The sequence below is a fragment of the Sphaerodactylus townsendi genome, linkage group LG03 (genome assembly GCF_021028975.2).
Source record: "Sphaerodactylus townsendi isolate TG3544 linkage group LG03, MPM_Stown_v2.3, whole genome shotgun sequence".
Lineage (NCBI taxonomy): Eukaryota > Metazoa > Chordata > Lepidosauria > Squamata > Sphaerodactylidae > Sphaerodactylus > Sphaerodactylus townsendi.
In genome coordinates this window covers 134,633,718-134,649,337 of record NC_059427.1, presented here as the reverse complement: position 1 = coordinate 134,649,337, position 15,620 = coordinate 134,633,718, and the positions used below count along the sequence as shown (strand labels likewise).

At 73.9% G+C, this 15,620-nt stretch overlaps 1 protein-coding gene across 1 annotated transcript in view; it reads left to right on the top strand.

Moving 5' to 3' along the window:
* The window catches only part of RGS9 (regulator of G protein signaling 9), an 84,508-nt gene that overhangs the window by 29,510 nt on the left and 39,378 nt on the right, over positions 1 to 15,620 (top strand). Inside the window, exons 8-9 of the mRNA XM_048487429.1 lie at positions 953 to 1,034; positions 1,651 to 1,760. Of these exons, the coding sequence (XP_048343386.1) occupies positions 953 to 1,034; positions 1,651 to 1,760 (192 nt within the window). The remainder of the gene's footprint in view (positions 1 to 952; positions 1,035 to 1,650; positions 1,761 to 15,620) is intronic.

The following is a 15,620-nucleotide window of genomic DNA, read 5'->3' as shown; positions in this document are numbered from 1 at the left end:
AGTAGTGTGCAGAACTTGAAGCAGTCTAGCAGGAGGTGCACCGGCGTGCGTGGCAACCTGCGCCTACGTGCATTCGTTTCCCACCCAAGGACCAGCGCAGCGGCTGCATCCTTGCCACAGCCCCACCCAGGAATGCCCTGCCCCTGGAATGCCTGGCCACACCCCCATCGTGCCCCGCCCCGCCCCATTGGCGCTATCCAATATCCAAAATACTGATTTCAACATTTAAAAAATAGGGTTTGGTCGCAAATAACCTGTCTTTCCTGTTAACGTTTGTCGGGTTTGGGCAAATGGCAACTAAGTTGACGGAAGCCTTTCCTTGGGGCATGGTAGGAGGGAAGTTATTCATTGAATGGGTTTTGTTCCCACTGAAGCTAGCTTGTTACCATATATGAGACTGGGAAAGAATCCACCTTCGCTCCAGTGATCAAACTGGCCAGTGAGCATGGCTTGTGGTCATTCCCATCTCCTGTACAGGGAGACTTGGTTTGCTTCTTTCCATCTTCTAGAGTTGTTTCTCTTCAGGCACTTCAGTGTACTTCTCCTGTTTGCAAACTGAAAGGCTGGTTGTGTAGTCTCATTTGAAGGTTGAGTGATGGAGGTATAATATTCCTTTGGGCAGAGGAACTGGTTAGAGAGCTGAATCTGCTTTTCCTCCAGGGTACTGATCTCTGTAGTCTGGAGATGCCCCAGATGAACTCCACCGTAAGGTTGGTAACCTAACATGTGCATAAGAACGAGTATGTCAAAGTGTGTCCAAGATTTGAAGTAGTAGCTAACTTGATCGTAAGCATTTGAAGTAGTAGCTAACTTGATCATAAGCATTAAAAATTATTGCCAAGTGCTATGCTAGCTTGTAGGAGTTGGGGTCAGAGGTGTGCAAATAGTCCCATGGATGGGAGAAGCCCTGTGCTGTGATTTGTTGAAATATAACCATGTCGTTGTTTTTCAGGACAGGAAAGGAACGAAGCAAGGCAGACCGTTATGCTATGGACTGTCAGGAGAAGGCATACTGGCTTCTCCACCGAGCACCTGTAAGTACAGACATATCTAGCAGTCTAGAGGGTTTGCATGATTCTTATTGCTGTGATATGAAAAACACTAGGCTACTAATGGGTACAAATTTCAGGAACTATATCTTGCCAGTCTGAGCAGCTCTCAGTTTATATCTGATGCTGTTTTATTGCATGTTTTTTTCAGTTTTTGCTGGTGTTCTTGTCCTTTTATCTTTTTGTTTTTATTTCTTTTATTTATTTATGAAGAGGCAGATATAAATATTTTAAATGAATAAATAGCATATGAACTCATACAGTCCTTGAGCACATAAAAAGCTAAAATAAAATGTGAGCCCTTGGGGAAACAGAAACTCTAGAATCAGAAGAGATTTTGCCTAGAAGAAGAAGAGACTGCATTTGTTTGGTTTTTACAGGAGTTCACTGATGCATGTGAGAGGTGCATTTGTGCTGTAAATTCTTGCAGGACCAGTGTAAACCGTTCAGCCTAGGAATGTACATTAGGATATTCTCAAGATGATGAACAACATTTCCTCTTTCATTTGGGTAGTTCCAATGCCAAGTAAAAAAACATACTATCAACATTTCGGGATTCCTAAAAAGTATCTCCCAGAATTTCAAGACTGTTTCATGTTAGGTTGATGTTCCCAGACTTACTGGCTGGTGGAGTCGTGGGGAGAGCCAGCTGGGGCCTCACGGCAGCAGCCAGCTGGCTGTGAGCTCTGAGGCTTCCTCGCCCACAACAGAGTCAGCAGGAGCAACGAGGAAGGAGGGGGTGGGGAGAGAGAGTACAAACTTACCTGAGGCTGTGTTTAGCTCTACTTTGGCAGTAGCAGGAGGGAGAGTGCAACTACTCTAGGCCTCTTGCAGACTTTGGGTGGGCTGGCCCCTTTCGTCATTAGATATTGTAATGGTAGACCTGGCCTCCAAGATTGGGCACACAGTCTACCACTTACTGGACTCTATGGAGGCAGGTTTTGGCTTCTGTATGTACAGAGGTCCACTCTGCGTAGGTACTGTGGCTCACAGGAGACCTTACATTACAATTAATTTATTTCTCCCAGCACATCACAGCAATTTGGAAAGTGTTGCCATAAGAGTAGAAAACAGGAAACTATAGGAGAAAATTATAATGCAATTTATTTATTGTAATGCTCTTAGATGTTTTTAAATGATGTAAATGGTTATATATGTTGTGAGCCACCCCAAGACTAAGAGGTGAGGGGCAGCATATTAAATCTAATAAATTAATTATTAAAAAAAATAAAGGAATTGCTCTTGCAACTGAGAGACGAGGCAGTGTGAATATCCTGCTTTTACAGATGGGAAAAGTAGGGCATAATGTGACACAGGAGGCACCTGGAAACGGAAGTCATGTCTTCTGAGAGTGCTGCTGAAGAGAAAATCCTTTAGTTCTATTCCTGAGTGATTTATGTTTCTGTTGCATTTCAATGTCCTGACCTGGATAACCCAGGCTAGCCTGATTTCATCAGATCTCAAAAGCTAAGCAGGGTCAACTCTGACAAATATTTCAGTGGGAAACCTCCAAGGAATATCAGGGTCATGATGTGGAAGAAGGCAATGGCAAACCACCTTTGAATGTCTCTTGCCTCAGATTTGATTCGATGGCCCCCCCCAAAAAATTATAGGAGAACCAGTGTGGCATAGTGGAGAAACCAGTTATGGCAAACCTGTTGGGCACAGTGTGTCAAAAATTTGGAAAATGCCTAACTTGACTCTTCTGGCATGTCAACCCCCCTCCCCCACGGCAAAAGAGAAACAATTCTTTACATATTCATTTATTTTTTAAAAATGCAGTCCAGTCATGTGTGGTGCTATGTATTAAATGAAGAAATAGCATACAATAGCAAAAATACATAGCACCTCTGTTCTCCTGTTCTGAGGGCCCTTAACATCATTGGGGCCCACCGTTCCCCCTCTTCCTTAGGAGGGTTTTAAGTAAGGGTTTTCCGTGGGATGCCGATTTAGTGTTTTAATGGAAATTAGCATTTTATAGTCCATGGAGCTTGAGTTATTAACTTTAGGTATTTATTTATTGGTAAGTTATTTATTTGCTCCTCTTGCTATGCCTGTGTTTTATGATGATTTATGTATGATGATGTGTGTTGTACACCGCCCAGAGCCCTTTGGGGATAGGGTGGAATAAATAAATACAATAATAATAATAATAATAATAATAATAATAATAATAATAATAATAATAATAATAATAATAATACTCAAACAGGAGAATTGTCGGCTCTCGGTGAATGCTGGTGCATCGACCAAAACATTGTGGCTTATCCCCCTTGACAGGGGTGTCATAGGTTTGCCATCAAATCCCCACTCTGCCATGGAAACTTACTGGTGACCTTAAGCCAGTCACACACTCTCAGCCTAGAAGCTGGCAAGTATTTGGATGGGAGACCTCTAAAATAATGGAATCTGTTGAATCTCCATGTCTTTCACTGTCTGATTCCCTCTTTTCTGGTCTTCTATGCCTTGAGTTATTCTTAAGGGGGCTTTTGGTGAATCTTCCATGCTGGGAGCAGACACCAACCTGGGCCCCAAGCTTCTGTCTGTTTGGATGCACTCTAGGCGTATGCCAACTGGGTGTTTTTCTGGCCAGTACCACACTGATCACAGGGTGCTGCATGTTGTAGAGATATGCCAAGATGTTACATTCCCTAATCCCAAGTCATAATCAAAGATCTACTTTTAATTGTGCACACTGTGTAAGCAACCAACTGAGAGTCCAGCTGTTAACATACAGAGAAAGTATTTGCCTCTGGCAAATGTTGGACTATAATTGGAACTTAGCTTGAGGGGAAAAATACTGACTGTAAAAAGGGCCCATATGCTACAACATCCTCATAGTCCCACTTTGTCTTCCCTGCTGCTGCTCTTTTGATCACACCAAAGCTAAATTTGGGCATTATTGAACTGTTTCCCCTCTTTTCCTCTTTTAGGATGGCTCCAGCTGAGGTTTAATTATTGATGACCAAATTTCAGCAAACATTAAGGCGCTGGATCAAATCAAGCTGTGTTCAAAGCAGATGCAGTTGTGCTGTACTATTATGTTTATTGTATAACACTGTAAACATGCTCGGTGTTTTACAGAATGCAATAATTCTGTTTTACAGAATTGCTCTGTGGAGCTTGCAATTTAACACTTGACATAAAGGAAGTAACCCAAGGCAGGGCAGGAGGTTGAGTTTGGGATAAACAGATGAAGAATATGTGTTTATGCCAAATAAATGTCTTTAGGGCTTGACAGAAATGTTAGGCTTTGAGGAAGGGTTTAGTTTGCTTGCTGTGTCAAGGTGTGCCTTCTGTCATTGGGTAGGATTTTCTCTGTCTCATTATGTTCCCTGGCTAAACAACAAATTGAAGATGTAATTAGGGTTGCTAGGTAAGGTGTCCTTAGATCCCTTTAGATTCCTTTGTTAGATTCCTAGATACCTAAGAAATGAATCTGGCCATGTGAAAAGGCTTTTTAAAAACTGTCTAAGTACTGGGGTCAGAGCGGTGTGCTCTGTATTACAACCAAAACAATGTAAGAACCAGAATTCTGCATGAAGAACAAAGCAGATTTTTGGGTTGTATACATTTTGCCAGTCTTTGCATATCATTATTATTTTTATATATTGAACTTGGGAAAGTGCCTTGACTAAATCAGAATATTGGTCTGCTTCATTCAGAATTGTCTATTCTGACTAGAATAATGTGATCCATGCCTCAGGCTTTCCCAATATGGGCACTTGAGATCCTTTAACTGGAAATACCAGGGACTCAACTTTGCATGCCAACCAGGTGTGTCCTATCATGAGCTACAGCTCCTTCCCAGTTCATTTCTTTGAATTAGAAGTTACAGAATATTGCATTTATTCTGTTGATTTAAGGAATGGGCTAAGATGTGACCCCCAACCTTGTTGGACTATTAACGGAGTGGGTGAGTGAACGAACAAACAAATGAAATTTGTTGAGCCTGTGAGCAGTTTTGAAAATTTGAGAATAGGTAATGGGTCCCATCACAAATGGTTACTATGGTGGAAGAGGTCATAAAATTGCTGCCATGAAGGCTTGAAGTAATCACAAAATAAAGATAGATGTCAAGTCTAGCATTTTCCTATGACAGTCTCAAGTGTCAAATGGGAGACTCATGGAGACTTAAAAGAGATATCTCCTGGGCTTTTCTGAATGCTCCTGCTTTGGTGAGATGAAAAAAAGCTAGGACTGACTCTTTGCTTGGGGAAGAAACAGACAAAAAGGTGGCACTAAGAAACACCTGTGTAGGCTTTATGGTACCCATGAGCACCATGTTGAAAACAAAGGATAATTCAGATTACTGCAAAGAGTACTGAACATTTGGTGGTTATCACAGATACTGCCCACCCATTTCAAAGTCTACTTTCACAGCCACAAAGGCTAGAAACCCATGTTTTTTTAAAAAGAGAGAGATTCTCAGAATGCTGAACTCTGAACATCAGCTAAAACCTTTCTTTGTTTAGTGCAGTTCAGGACACATATGTAGTCCTTCTTCTGGCAAAATCAGCAAATACAAGTAAACATATTTTGTGCCTGGGTTAGGCTTAGATCTATACAGAAAAAGCTGTTATGTTAAGAAGATAGATGAGAATGCCAATAGCTTTTTCAGTTTCAGAATCTATTCATTTGTATGGCAACTCTCAATAAAATTGTGGATTTCACCAAACGCAGTGGAGGTCAATATTATAAACATACAAGGGGGGTGGGGCTTGCAAGGACTAATGGAAGGGATCTCATTTTCTGCTCCCTTCCCTGAAAGCCACCCTAGCTTCTCCCCTTTTCCTCCCCCCACCAGCCAACCTACATTTATCTGCCCCGCCCTGTCTTCAGCTGCTCCTTCTTCCCTCCCCCTGGAACAGGGGTAGGGAACCTGTGGCTCTCCAGATGTTCAGGAACTACAATTCCCATCAGCCTGGGGGGGGTGGGGGGGGGGGGGGGTGGGGGGGGGGGGGGGTGGGGGGGGGGGGGGGTGGGGGGGGGGGGGGGTGGGGGGGGGGGGGGGTGGGGGGGGGGGGGGGTGGGGGGGGGGGGGGGTGGGGGGGGGGGGGGGTGGGGGGGGGGGGGGGTGGGGGGGGGGGGGGGTGGGGGGGGGGGGGGGTGGGGGGGGGGGGGGGTGGGGGGGGGGGGGGGTGGGGGGGGGGGGGGGTGGGGGGGGGGGGGGGTGGGGGGGGGGGGGGGTGGGGGGGGGGGGGGGTGGGGGGGGGGGGGGGTGGGGGGGGGGGGGGGTGGGGGGGGGGGGGGGTGGGGGGGGGGGGGGGTGGGGGGGGGGGGGGGTGGGGGGGGGGGGGGGTGGGGGGGGGGGGGGGTGGGGGGGGGGGGGGGTGGGGGGGGGGGGGGGTGGGGGGGGGGGGGGGTGGGGGGGGGGGGGGGTGGGGGGGGGGGGGGGTGGGGGGGGGGGGGGGTGGGGGGGGGGGGGGGTGGGGGGGGGGGGGGGTGGGGGGGGGGGGGGGTGGGGGGGGGGGGGGGTGGGGGGGGGGGGGGGTGGGGGGGGGGGGGGGTGGGGGGGGGGGGGGGTGGGGGGGGGGGGGGGTGGGGGGGGGGGGGGGTGGGGGGGGGGGGGGGTGGGGGGGGGGGGGGGTGGGGGGGGGGGGGGGTGGGGGGGGGGGGGGGTGGGGGGGGGGGGGGGTGGGGGGGGGGGGGGGTGGGGGGGGGGGGGGGTGGGGGGGGGGGGGGGTGGGGGGGGGGGGGGGTGGGGGGGGGGGGGGGTGGGGGGGGGGGGGGGTGGGGGGGGGGGGGGGTGGGGGGGGGGGGGGGTGGGGGGGGGGGGGGGTGGGGGGGGGGGGGGGTGGGGGGGGGGGGGGGTGGGGGGGGGGGGGGGTGGGGGGGGGGGGGGGTGGGGGGGGGGGGGGGTGGGGGGGGGGGGGGGTGGGGGGGGGGGGGGGTGGGGGGGGGGGGGGGTGGGGGGGGGGGGGGGTGGGGGGGGGGGGGGGTGGGGGGGGGGGGGGGTGGGGGGGGGGGGGGGTGGGGGGGGGGGGGGGTGGGGGGGGGGGGGGGTGGGGGGGGGGGGGGGTGGGGGGGGGGGGGGGTGGGGGGGGGGGGGGGTGGGGGGGGGGGGGGGTGGGGGGGGGGGGGGGTGGGGGGGGGGGGGGGTGGGGGGGGGGGGGGGTGGGGGGGGGGGGGGGTGGGGGGGGGGGGGGGTGGGGGGGGGGGGGGGTGGGGGGGGGGGGGGGTGGGGGGGGGGGGGGGTGGGGGGGGGGGGGGGTGGGGGGGGGGGGGGGTGGGGGGGGGGGGGGGTGGGGGGGGGGGGGGGTGGGGGGGGGGGGGGGTGGGGGGGGGGGGGGGTGGGGGGGGGGGGGGGTGGGGGGGGGGGGGGGTGGGGGGGGGGGGGGGTGGGGGGGGGGGGGGGTGGGGGGGGGGGGGGGTGGGGGGGGGGGGGGGTGGGGGGGGGGGGGGGTGGGGGGGGGGGGGGGTGGGGGGGGGGGGGGGTGGGGGGGGGGGGGGGTGGGGGGGGGGGGGGGTGGGGGGGGGGGGGGGTGGGGGGGGGGGGGGGTGGGGGGGGGGGGGGGTGGGGGGGGGGGGGGGTGGGGGGGGGGGGGGGTGGGGGGGGGGGGGGGTGGGGGGGGGGGGGGGTGGGGGGGGGGGGGGGTGGGGGGGGGGGGGGGTGGGGGGGGGGGGGGGTGGGGGGGGGGGGGGGTGGGGGGGGGGGGGGGTGGGGGGGGGGGGGGGTGGGGGGGGGGGGGGGTGGGGGGGGGGGGGGGTGGGGGGGGGGGGGGGTGGGGGGGGGGGGGGGTGGGGGGGGGGGGGGGTGGGGGGGGGGGGGGGTGGGGGGGGGGGGGGGTGGGGGGGGGGGGGGGTGGGGGGGGGGGGGGGTGGGGGGGGGGGGGGGTGGGGGGGGGGGGGGGTGGGGGGGGGGGGGGGTGGGGGGGGGGGGGGGTGGGGGGGGGGGGGGGTGGGGGGGGGGGGGGGTGGGGGGGGGGGGGGGTGGGGGGGGGGGGGGGTGGGGGGGGGGGGGGGTGGGGGGGGGGGGGGGTGGGGGGGGGGGGGGGTGGGGGGGGGGGGGGGTGGGGGGGGGGGGGGGTGGGGGGGGGGGGGGGTGGGGGGGGGGGGGGGTGGGGGGGGGGGGGGGTGGGGGGGGGGGGGGGTGGGGGGGGGGGGGGGTGGGGGGGGGGGGGGGTGGGGGGGGGGGGGGGTGGGGGGGGGGGGGGGTGGGGGGGGGGGGGGGTGGGGGGGGGGGGGGGTGGGGGGGGGGGGGGGTGGGGGGGGGGGGGGGTGGGGGGGGGGGGGGGTGGGGGGGGGGGGGGGTGGGGGGGGGGGGGGGTGGGGGGGGGGGGGGGTGGGGGGGGGGGGGGGTGGGGGGGGGGGGGGGTGGGGGGGGGGGGGGGTGGGGGGGGGGGGGGGTGGGGGGGGGGGGGGGTGGGGGGGGGGGGGGGTGGGGGGGGGGGGGGGTGGGGGGGGGGGGGGGTGGGGGGGGGGGGGGGTGGGGGGGGGGGGGGGTGGGGGGGGGGGGGGGTGGGGGGGGGGGGGGGTGGGGGGGGGGGGGGGTGGGGGGGGGGGGGGGTGGGGGGGGGGGGGGGTGGGGGGGGGGGGGGGTGGGGGGGGGGGGGGGTGGGGGGGGGGGGGGGTGGGGGGGGGGGGGGGTGGGGGGGGGGGGGGGTGGGGGGGGGGGGGGGTGGGGGGGGGGGGGGGTGGGGGGGGGGGGGGGTGGGGGGGGGGGGGGGTGGGGGGGGGGGGGGGTGGGGGGGGGGGGGGGTGGGGGGGGGGGGGGGTGGGGGGGGGGGGGGGTGGGGGGGGGGGGGGGTGGGGGGGGGGGGGGGTGGGGGGGGGGGGGGGTGGGGGGGGGGGGGGGTGGGGGGGGGGGGGGGTGGGGGGGGGGGGGGGTGGGGGGGGGGGGGGGTGGGGGGGGGGGGGGGTGGGGGGGGGGGGGGGTGGGGGGGGGGGGGGGTGGGGGGGGGGGGGGGTGGGGGGGGGGGGGGGTGGGGGGGGGGGGGGGTGGGGGGGGGGGGGGGTGGGGGGGGGGGGGGGTGGGGGGGGGGGGGGGTGGGGGGGGGGGGGGGTGGGGGGGGGGGGGGGTGGGGGGGGGGGGGGGTGGGGGGGGGGGGGGGTGGGGGGGGGGGGGGGTGGGGGGGGGGGGGGGTGGGGGGGGGGGGGGGTGGGGGGGGGGGGGGGTGGGGGGGGGGGGGGGTGGGGGGGGGGGGGGGTGGGGGGGGGGGGGGGTGGGGGGGGGGGGGGGTGGGGGGGGGGGGGGGTGGGGGGGGGGGGGGGTGGGGGGGGGGGGGGGTGGGGGGGGGGGGGGGTGGGGGGGGGGGGGGGTGGGGGGGGGGGGGGGTGGGGGGGGGGGGGGGTGGGGGGGGGGGGGGGTGGGGGGGGGGGGGGGTGGGGGGGGGGGGGGGTGGGGGGGGGGGGGGGTGGGGGGGGGGGGGGGTGGGGGGGGGGGGGGGTGGGGGGGGGGGGGGGTGGGGGGGGGGGGGGGTGGGGGGGGGGGGGGGTGGGGGGGGGGGGGGGTGGGGGGGGGGGGGGGTGGGGGGGGGGGGGGGTGGGGGGGGGGGGGGGTGGGGGGGGGGGGGGGTGGGGGGGGGGGGGGGTGGGGGGGGGGGGGGGTGGGGGGGGGGGGGGGTGGGGGGGGGGGGGGGTGGGGGGGGGGGGGGGTGGGGGGGGGGGGGGGTGGGGGGGGGGGGGGGTGGGGGGGGGGGGGGGTGGGGGGGGGGGGGGGTGGGGGGGGGGGGGGGTGGGGGGGGGGGGGGGTGGGGGGGGGGGGGGGTGGGGGGGGGGGGGGGTGGGGGGGGGGGGGGGTGGGGGGGGGGGGGGGTGGGGGGGGGGGGGGGTGGGGGGGGGGGGGGGTGGGGGGGGGGGGGGGTGGGGGGGGGGGGGGGTGGGGGGGGGGGGGGGTGGGGGGGGGGGGGGGTGGGGGGGGGGGGGGGTGGGGGGGGGGGGGGGTGGGGGGGGGGGGGGGTGGGGGGGGGGGGGGGTGGGGGGGGGGGGGGGTGGGGGGGGGGGGGGGTGGGGGGGGGGGGGGGTGGGGGGGGGGGGGGGTGGGGGGGGGGGGGGGTGGGGGGGGGGGGGGGTGGGGGGGGGGGGGGGTGGGGGGGGGGGGGGGTGGGGGGGGGGGGGGGTGGGGGGGGGGGGGGGTGGGGGGGGGGGGGGGTGGGGGGGGGGGGGGGTGGGGGGGGGGGGGGGTGGGGGGGGGGGGGGGTGGGGGGGGGGGGGGGTGGGGGGGGGGGGGGGTGGGGGGGGGGGGGGGTGGGGGGGGGGGGGGGTGGGGGGGGGGGGGGGTGGGGGGGGGGGGGGGTGGGGGGGGGGGGGGGTGGGGGGGGGGGGGGGTGGGGGGGGGGGGGGGTGGGGGGGGGGGGGGGTGGGGGGGGGGGGGGGTGGGGGGGGGGGGGGGTGGGGGGGGGGGGGGGTGGGGGGGGGGGGGGGTGGGGGGGGGGGGGGGTGGGGGGGGGGGGGGGTGGGGGGGGGGGGGGGTGGGGGGGGGGGGGGGTGGGGGGGGGGGGGGGTGGGGGGGGGGGGGGGTGGGGGGGGGGGGGGGTGGGGGGGGGGGGGGGTGGGGGGGGGGGGGGGTGGGGGGGGGGGGGGGTGGGGGGGGGGGGGGGTGGGGGGGGGGGGGGGTGGGGGGGGGGGGGGGTGGGGGGGGGGGGGGGTGGGGGGGGGGGGGGGTGGGGGGGGGGGGGGGTGGGGGGGGGGGGGGGTGGGGGGGGGGGGGGGTGGGGGGGGGGGGGGGTGGGGGGGGGGGGGGGTGGGGGGGGGGGGGGGTGGGGGGGGGGGGGGGTGGGGGGGGGGGGGGGTGGGGGGGGGGGGGGGTGGGGGGGGGGGGGGGTGGGGGGGGGGGGGGGTGGGGGGGGGGGGGGGTGGGGGGGGGGGGGGGTGGGGGGGGGGGGGGGTGGGGGGGGGGGGGGGTGGGGGGGGGGGGGGGTGGGGGGGGGGGGGGGTGGGGGGGGGGGGGGGTGGGGGGGGGGGGGGGTGGGGGGGGGGGGGGGTGGGGGGGGGGGGGGGTGGGGGGGGGGGGGGGTGGGGGGGGGGGGGGGTGGGGGGGGGGGGGGGTGGGGGGGGGGGGGGGTGGGGGGGGGGGGGGGTGGGGGGGGGGGGGGGTGGGGGGGGGGGGGGGTGGGGGGGGGGGGGGGTGGGGGGGGGGGGGGGTGGGGGGGGGGGGGGGTGGGGGGGGGGGGGGGTGGGGGGGGGGGGGGGTGGGGGGGGGGGGGGGTGGGGGGGGGGGGGGGTGGGGGGGGGGGGGGGTGGGGGGGGGGGGGGGTGGGGGGGGGGGGGGGTGGGGGGGGGGGGGGGTGGGGGGGGGGGGGGGTGGGGGGGGGGGGGGGTGGGGGGGGGGGGGGGTGGGGGGGGGGGGGGGTGGGGGGGGGGGGGGGTGGGGGGGGGGGGGGGTGGGGGGGGGGGGGGGTGGGGGGGGGGGGGGGTGGGGGGGGGGGGGGGTGGGGGGGGGGGGGGGTGGGGGGGGGGGGGGGTGGGGGGGGGGGGGGGTGGGGGGGGGGGGGGGTGGGGGGGGGGGGGGGTGGGGGGGGGGGGGGGTGGGGGGGGGGGGGGGTGGGGGGGGGGGGGGGTGGGGGGGGGGGGGGGTGGGGGGGGGGGGGGGTGGGGGGGGGGGGGGGTGGGGGGGGGGGGGGGTGGGGGGGGGGGGGGGTGGGGGGGGGGGGGGGTGGGGGGGGGGGGGGGTGGGGGGGGGGGGGGGTGGGGGGGGGGGGGGGTGGGGGGGGGGGGGGGTGGGGGGGGGGGGGGGTGGGGGGGGGGGGGGGTGGGGGGGGGGGGGGGTGGGGGGGGGGGGGGGTGGGGGGGGGGGGGGGTGGGGGGGGGGGGGGGTGGGGGGGGGGGGGGGTGGGGGGGGGGGGGGGTGGGGGGGGGGGGGGGTGGGGGGGGGGGGGGGTGGGGGGGGGGGGGGGTGGGGGGGGGGGGGGGTGGGGGGGGGGGGGGGTGGGGGGGGGGGGGGGTGGGGGGGGGGGGGGGTGGGGGGGGGGGGGGGTGGGGGGGGGGGGGGGTGGGGGGGGGGGGGGGTGGGGGGGGGGGGGGGTGGGGGGGGGGGGGGGTGGGGGGGGGGGGGGGTGGGGGGGGGGGGGGGTGGGGGGGGGGGGGGGTGGGGGGGGGGGGGGGTGGGGGGGGGGGGGGGTGGGGGGGGGGGGGGGTGGGGGGGGGGGGGGGTGGGGGGGGGGGGGGGTGGGGGGGGGGGGGGGTGGGGGGGGGGGGGGGTGGGGGGGGGGGGGGGTGGGGGGGGGGGGGGGTGGGGGGGGGGGGGGGTGGGGGGGGGGGGGGGTGGGGGGGGGGGGGGGTGGGGGGGGGGGGGGGTGGGGGGGGGGGGGGGTGGGGGGGGGGGGGGGTGGGGGGGGGGGGGGGTGGGGGGGGGGGGGGGTGGGGGGGGGGGGGGGTGGGGGGGGGGGGGGGTGGGGGGGGGGGGGGGTGGGGGGGGGGGGGGGTGGGGGGGGGGGGGGGTGGGGGGGGGGGGGGGTGGGGGGGGGGGGGGGTGGGGGGGGGGGGGGGTGGGGGGGGGGGGGGGTGGGGGGGGGGGGGGGTGGGGGGGGGGGGGGGTGGGGGGGGGGGGGGGTGGGGGGGGGGGGGGGTGGGGGGGGGGGGGGGTGGGGGGGGGGGGGGGTGGGGGGGGGGGGGGGTGGGGGGGGGGGGGGGTGGGGGGGGGGGGGGGTGGGGGGGGGGGGGGGTGGGGGGGGGGGGGGGTGGGGGGGGGGGGGGGTGGGGGGGGGGGGGGGTGGGGGGGGGGGGGGGTGGGGGGGGGGGGGGGTGGGGGGGGGGGGGGGTGGGGGGGGGGGGGGGTGGGGGGGGGGGGGGGTGGGGGGGGGGGGGGGTGGGGGGGGGGGGGGGTGGGGGGGGGGGGGGGTGGGGGGGGGGGGGGGTGGGGGGGGGGGGGGGTGGGGGGGGGGGGGGGTGGGGGGGGGGGGGGGTGGGGGGGGGGGGGGGTGGGGGGGGGGGGGGGTGGGGGGGGGGGGGGGTGGGGGGGGGGGGGGGTGGGGGGGGGGGGGGGTGGGGGGGGGGGGGGGTGGGGGGGGGGGGGGGTGGGGGGGGGGGGGGGTGGGGGGGGGGGGGGGTGGGGGGGGGGGGGGGTGGGGGGGGGGGGGGGTGGGGGGGGGGGGGGGTGGGGGGGGGGGGGGGTGGGGGGGGGGGGGGGTGGGGGGGGGGGGGGGTGGGGGGGGGGGGGGGTGGGGGGGGGGGGGGGTGGGGGGGGGGGGGGGTGGGGGGGGGGGGGGGTGGGGGGGGGGGGGGGTGGGGGGGGGGGGGGGTGGGGGGGGGGGGGGGTGGGGGGGGGGGGGGGTGGGGGGGGGGGGGGGTGGGGGGGGGGGGGGGTGGGGGGGGGGGGGGGTGGGGGGGGGGGGGGGTGGGGGGGGGGGGGGGTGGGGGGGGGGGGGGGTGGGGGGGGGGGGGGGTGGGGGGGGGGGGGGGTGGGGGGGGGGGGGGGTGGGGGGGGGGGGGGGTGGGGGGGGGGGGGGGTGGGGGGGGGGGGGGGTGGGGGGGGGGGGGGGTGGGGGGGGGGGGGGGTGGGGGGGGGGGGGGGTGGGGGGGGGGGGGGGTGGGGGGGGGGGGGGGTGGGGGGGGGGGGGGGTGGGGGGGGGGGGGGGTGGGGGGGGGGGGGGGTGGGGGGGGGGGGGGGTGGGGGGGGGGGGGGGTGGGGGGGGGGGGGGGTGGGGGGGGGGGGGGGTGGGGGGGGGGGGGGGTGGGGGGGGGGGGGGGTGGGGGGGGGGGGGGGTGGGGGGGGGGGGGGGTGGGGGGGGGGGGGGGTGGGGGGGGGGGGGGGTGGGGGGGGGGGGGGGTGGGGGGGGGGGGGGGTGGGGGGGGGGGGGGGTGGGGGGGGGGGGGGGTGGGGGGGGGGGGGGGTGGGGGGGGGGGGGGGTGGGGGGGGGGGGGGGTGGGGGGGGGGGGGGGTGGGGGGGGGGGGGGGTGGGGGGGGGGGGGGGTGGGGGGGGGGGGGGGTGGGGGGGGGGGGGGGTGGGGGGGGGGGGGGGTGGGGGGGGGGGGGGGTGGGGGGGGGGGGGGGTGGGGGGGGGGGGGGGTGGGGGGGGGGGGGGGTGGGGGGGGGGGGGGGTGGGGGGGGGGGGGGGTGGGGGGGGGGGGGGGTGGGGGGGGGGGGGGGTGGGGGGGGGGGGGGGTGGGGGGGGGGGGGGGTGGGGGGGGGGGGGGGTGGGGGGGGGGGGGGGTGGGGGGGGGGGGGGGTGGGGGGGGGGGGGGGTGGGGGGGGGGGGGGGTGGGGGGGGGGGGGGGTGGGGGGGGGGGGGGGTGGGGGGGGGGGGGGGTGGGGGGGGGGGGGGGTGGGGGGGGGGGGGGGTGGGGGGGGGGGGGGGTGGGGGGGGGGGGGGGTGGGGGGGGGGGGGGGTGGGGGGGGGGGGGGGTGGGGGGGGGGGGGGGTGGGGGGGGGGGGGGGTGGGGGGGGGGGGGGGTGGGGGGGGGGGGGGGTGGGGGGGGGGGGGGGTGGGGGGGGGGGGGGGTGGGGGGGGGGGGGGGTGGGGGGGGGGGGGGGTGGGGGGGGGGGGGGGTGGGGGGGGGGGGGGGTGGGGGGGGGGGGGGGTGGGGGGGGGGGGGGGTGGGGGGGGGGGGGGGTGGGGGGGGGGGGGGGTGGGGGGGGGGGGGGGTGGGGGGGGGGGGGGGTGGGGGGGGGGGGGGGTGGGGGGGGGGGGGGGTGGGGGGGGGGGGGGGTGGGGGGGGGGGGGGGTGGGGGGGGGGGGGGGTGGGGGGGGGGGGGGGTGGGGGGGGGGGGGGGTGGGGGGGGGGGGGGGTGGGGGGGGGGGGGGGTGGGGGGGGGGGGGGGTGGGGGGGGGGGGGGGTGGGGGGGGGGGGGGGTGGGGGGGGGGGGGGGTGGGGGGGGGGGGGGGTGGGGGGGGGGGGGGGTGGGGGGGGGGGGGGGTGGGGGGGGGGGGGGGTGGGGGGGGGGGGGGGTGGGGGGGGGGGGGGGTGGGGGGGGGGGGGGGTGGGGGGGGGGGGGGGTGGGGGGGGGGGGGGGTGGGGGGGGGGGGGGGTGGGGGGGGGGGGGGGTGGGGGGGGGGGGGGGTGGGGGGGGGGGGGGGTGGGGGGGGGGGGGGGTGGGGGGGGGGGGGGGTGGGGGGGGGGGGGGGTGGGGGGGGGGGGGGGTGGGGGGGGGGGGGGGTGGGGGGGGGGGGGGGTGGGGGGGGGGGGGGGTGGGGGGGGGGGGGGGTGGGGGGGGGGGGGGGTGGGGGGGGGGGGGGGTGGGGGGGGGGGGGGGTGGGGGGGGGGGGGGGTGGGGGGGGGGGGGGGTGGGGGGGGGGGGGGGTGGGGGGGGGGGGGGGTGGGGGGGGGGGGGGGTGGGGGGGGGGGGGGGTGGGGGGGGGGGGGGGTGGGGGGGGGGGGGGGTGGGGGGGGGGGGGGGTGGGGGGGGGGGGGGGTGGGGGGGGGGGGGGGTGGGGGGGGGGGGGGGTGGGGGGGGGGGGGGGTGGGGGGGGGGGGGGGTGGGGGGGGGGGGGGGTGGGGGGGGGGGGGGGTGGGGGGGGGGGGGGGTGGGGGGGGGGGGGGGTGGGGGGGGGGGGGGGTGGGGGGGGGGGGGGGTGGGGGGGGGGGGGGGTGGGGGGGGGGGGGGGTGGGGGGGGGGGGGGGTGGGGGGGGGGGGGGGTGGGGGGGGGGGGGGGTGGGGGGGGGGGGGGGTGGGGGGGGGGGGGGGTGGGG